At 43.1% G+C, this 4,484-nt stretch overlaps 1 protein-coding gene across 1 annotated transcript; it reads right to left on the bottom strand.

Annotated features, from left to right (window-relative positions):
* On the bottom strand, nucleotides 517–993 carry LOC109130925. The gene is made up of 2 exons (XM_019241053.1): nucleotides 898–993; nucleotides 517–702 (listed from the first exon to the last, which is right to left on the bottom strand). The coding sequence occupies exons 1-2, from the start codon at nucleotides 991–993 to the stop codon at nucleotides 517–519; spliced, it is 282 nt and encodes a 93-aa protein (XP_019096598.1).

Below are 4,484 nucleotides of genomic sequence, written 5' to 3'. Positions count from 1 at the left end.
TTGTGACCATATTTGTAGTTCTATAGTGGGACAGTTTTGACACTAATTACAAGAGTCTGAGTTTGGAGTTTTTATATGTTATTTGGTTTGGTCACAAACTGGTCACATGTTTAATATTGTTAATTTCCAATTTAACGCTATTAGTTAAAAAGAAATTGATGATTAAAAATACCAATCATAAGAAAAGATAATCCTTATCATACCATAATATCATCCTAATCATACCAAAGGATCATCCTAATCATACCAAATCATCATCCTAAAAGAGAGGAAATGCAAATCAAGTTCATACGGTGGAAGAAGTGTTAGAAAAAGGAGAATTGGCAGCTGAGGTGTTGGCTGGTGTGGTGTCTAATTCGGTCGCTGGTGTGGTGCCTACCCTCGTGGCTTGTGTGGTGGCTGTAGGGATGGCAGGTGTGGTTCATGGTCAGTAGGAGCATAAGCCATAAAACTCGGCCAACTCAGGAATTTTTCTTTCATGAAGGCGAGGAGCTTTTGGAAGCTAGATTGAGAGTGTCAATGCTCCTCATCACGTCGTGCATTTTCAGCCTTGTGTTCAGATATCTTGTGCCGAAGTTGATCTTGAAGATCCAAAACAGTTGATGTAGGGCTCACATAACTCTCTTTCCTTTTTCTTTTGTTAAGTATCTCGACAAGAGATCCAAGGCCAAAAGGGTGGCCTCTGTTATCTGTTTGAGTACAGTAAAACAAATATAAACATTCAGTAAACAAGATCATAGACAAAATGATACAGAAAACGAAATGCAAAAACAATTGATCAAAGAATAAATGAGACAAAAAGTTAAGAGAGAATAATCAAAGCTCATTAATGTATCCATGCTTAGCAGATGAAGACAATCAAAATCATTAAGCGAAATATAGAGAGAAACAAATTACCTGAAGGAAGATCTCATTCTTTTCACCAAGGCTGAGAGTTCGATGACTTGAATGTTCAGGGGAATTATCTAAAGTATGTAGACCATCCTCATTCATTTCAGACAATCTCTCTTATATGGTCTTCTCAAACGTCTCAGCAACCTGTTTTGCTTTTTGATCCACAAAAGATCCATCAGTTCGAATATGTGTTTTCATAAACACTTCACTAAGTGATACAGGACTTCCCAACTCTTCCTCCTACAATGATAGTCAAACAGATTACATTCACATAAGCAGTATTAGAAAATCAGTAGTTAAGTGATTGGATGGAAACCAAAGTCTTGCTAGTTCTTGATGAACTTGCACAAATGATTTCTGACCGGCTAAGTGTTTGTGCACTCCAAGACGTCCATGAGTAGAATTTCTGCACTGTGAAATCTTCTCAATAGCATCAGGGGTGTCCTAATGTTCCCACATCTCAGCCCATAATGTATCACAAATCTATGGTGGTTGTACACCACTCCTCTTTGCTTGACTGGCAATGCCTTTCATCCGTCTCTTGGCTATCTTCAAGAAACCTTGTTTAACGAGATCAGTAACCTGGAATCCCAATTATACTTTCGCTACATCACACATACAGTTAAGTTAGCAACAATTCTAAGTCATACATAGAGTAAACAATAGCATGTTGTGAAAGCTATAATCTACATTACCGTTAACATCCTGAAGTATCTCTCCTGAATGGGTATAAGAGTCACCTTCCAACTGTAGTAAGGCCCATCAAACTTCCTCCTAAAGATTCCAGCAATCGCTCGAGACAGCCTCCCTTTGTGTCTGTTAAACCTGCTGATAACTCTCTAATTTACATGTTTTAGACACCCTTTTTTGTTCATATTTTGCATTATATATACCCTAACCTTAGCATTTTTAGGTCCTTAACTGTAGGAATTTGCATTTAGGCCATTTAGGGTGCTGCATTCTTGCATTTGTGCATTTTGGATGAAAACAGGTGCTTTAGAGCCTAAATTGGAAAAGAACAAGGTCAAACACGAGCATGTACCCGAAGGAGCTATTGTGCAAGAAGAACATTCTGAACCTCAACCCGTTCAAAGAGGATCCAAGAGCAGCAAGAACAACCCGAAGACCTACCCGAGGAACTACCCGACCTTATCCTCGTGTACTGCATCGAGCAGACCCTCGGGCAGGATTGAGCAACTAGGTTAAAAGGGTTTCCATATATAAACCCTCCTCTTCTTCCTCTCGCCCTAGCACGCCGCAGACACTGAGAACAAACTCCACACTGGTAACTGTTGTTGTAAGCAAACTCCACAAAGCACAGATGATCCACCCAATGGCCACCCCAATCCAACACACACATCCTCAGCAAATCCTCCAACATCTGGATTGTCCTCTCTGACTTCCCATCTATCTGGGGATGATAAGCTGTACTCATATTCACCTTAGTGCCCATCTCTCCCTGAATTGTCTCCAGAACACCGAAGTGAATTTGGAATCCCTATCAGACACAATATGCGCATGCAATCTGACTATCTCCTTCACATATTTCTTAGACAAGACCGCTGCTCCATCAGTCTTCTTAATGGCCAGAAAATGTGCCGACTTAGTCAACCGGTCCACAATGATCCAAATAGCATCAAAAGTCCGAGACACTGGCAACCCTACCACGAAGTCCATCGTGATCATATCCCACTTCCACTCTAGAATGGGAAGACTCTTCAGTAACTCGACTGGAACATGATGCTCAGCCTTCACTAGCTGACACACATCACACCTCGCGACCCAACTAACCACATCGTTCTTCATCCCGACCCAGTGATAATACCTCTTGAGATCATGGTACATCCCTCGGAATCTCCTGTCTCAACTCCTCATCCTTGGACATACAAATCCACCCATGCACCAAAATAGTATCATTAGCCGAAACCTGATACTCTGGATCAACATCCTTTGAGGCATTCACCAGTCCCAAATCCTTCTCCTGAGCCAACCGCACCCTGCTCAGAAGATCTGCTCTATCAGCCACCTCCAAACCCAATGGCTCCAGAGAAACAACACACAAAATCAACGCATTGATCTCTCCTATTAGAGACTCCATGTCCTGCTCCTGAGCCGAATCTGCCCTCTTACGACTCAGAGCATTTGCAACCAAGTTAGCCTTACCAGGGTGGTAGGCTATCTCCAAATCATAATCTGCCACAAGCTCCACCCACTGCCTCTGCCTCAAATTCAGATCCGGTGAGTTAATATATACTTCAGGCTCTTATGATCTGCAAACACCTGCACTTTTGCACCATAAAGATAAGATCTCCAAATCATGAGTAGGATAGTTGTCTTCATGCTTACTCAACTGCCGCGAAGCGTAGGATATTACCTTCCCATGCTGGATCAACACACACCCCAAACCAACTTTGTATGCATCTGTATAAACCACATAGGGTTCTCCCTGCTTTGGCAAAGCCAACACTGGCGTAGTAGTCAACATCTCCTTCAGGCTAACAAAGCCCTCCTCGTACTCCTGTGATTAAACAAAAGGAACATCATTCCCTGTCAACTTAGTCATCGGACGTGCTCTGCTCGCAACCCCCTCCACAAACCTCCTGTAGTAACCTGCCACCCCAAGAAAACTCCTGATTTCAATGGTATTTTGCGGTCTAGACCAACCTCTGATAGCCTGGATCTTCTCCGGATCTACAGAAACTCCCTCTGCTGAAAAAATATGACCCAGAAATTCCATCTCCCGCTGCCAGAAACTAAACTTACTCAACTTATCAAACAACTTCTGCTCCCGCAGCTTCTACAGAACTGCCCTCAAATGCGTTGTATGCTCCTCAAGACTCTTGGAATAAACTAGAATATCGTCAATGAAAATGATGACAGACACCTCCAGAAACTCCTGAAACACGCTGTTAATCAATCTTCATAAACGTTGCTGGCGCGTTAGTCAATCAAAAAGGCATCACCACAAACTCATAATGCCCATACCTCGTCCTGAATGCAGTCTTCCTCACATCTGCCTCAATTATCAGGATCTGATGGTAACCCGATGCTAGATCTACCTTGGAGAACCAAGTAGCAACTCTCAACTGATCCAACAACTCGTCGATCCTAGGAAGAGGGTACTTTTTCTTCACAGTGACCCGATTCAAACTCCTGTAATCAATACACAAGCGGAAACTCCCATCGTTCTTCTTAACAAATAACACCGGTGCACCCCACGGTGATACACTAGGACGGATGAATCCCTTGCTCAACAGATCCTCCAACTGCTTCTTCAGCTCTGCCATCTCTTCTTTAGCCATCCTATAAGGAGCCCTGGATAACGGCGTCGTCCCTGGTTCCAGTTCAATCGTGAAATGATCAGACCGAGATGGTGGTAATCCCTACAATGATTGGAACACGTCCTCAAACTCCTCAACAACCCGAATACCGCTAACCGTAGTCTGCCCCCACTGACTATGACATCAATATAGTAACCAAATAAGCTACACGACCCTTCTTGATCATCTTCCCAGCCTGCATGGCCGAGATCACAAGACTCCCCGAAGTCGGTCTAACTCCCTCAAAAACCAACTTCCCTCCTGGACGCT

The sequence above is a fragment of the Camelina sativa genome, chromosome 19, assembly GCF_000633955.1.
Source record: "Camelina sativa cultivar DH55 chromosome 19, Cs, whole genome shotgun sequence".
In the NCBI taxonomy this organism is placed as follows: Eukaryota; Viridiplantae; Streptophyta; class Magnoliopsida; order Brassicales; family Brassicaceae; genus Camelina; species Camelina sativa.
Note: the sequence above shows the minus strand (reverse complement) of the source record. Positions and strands in the feature narration are given on the sequence as shown.

Excerpts from the sequence above, each read along its gene's own strand:
- LOC109130925 (XM_019241053.1), bottom strand. The coding sequence starts at position 993 with ATGAATGAGGATGGTCTACATACTTTAGATAATTCCCCTGAACATTCA. Across the intron at positions 703-897 it reads AGAATGAGATCTTCCTTCAG|TGTACTCAAACAGATAACAG; the intron begins GTAATTTGTTTC and ends TATTTGTTTTAC.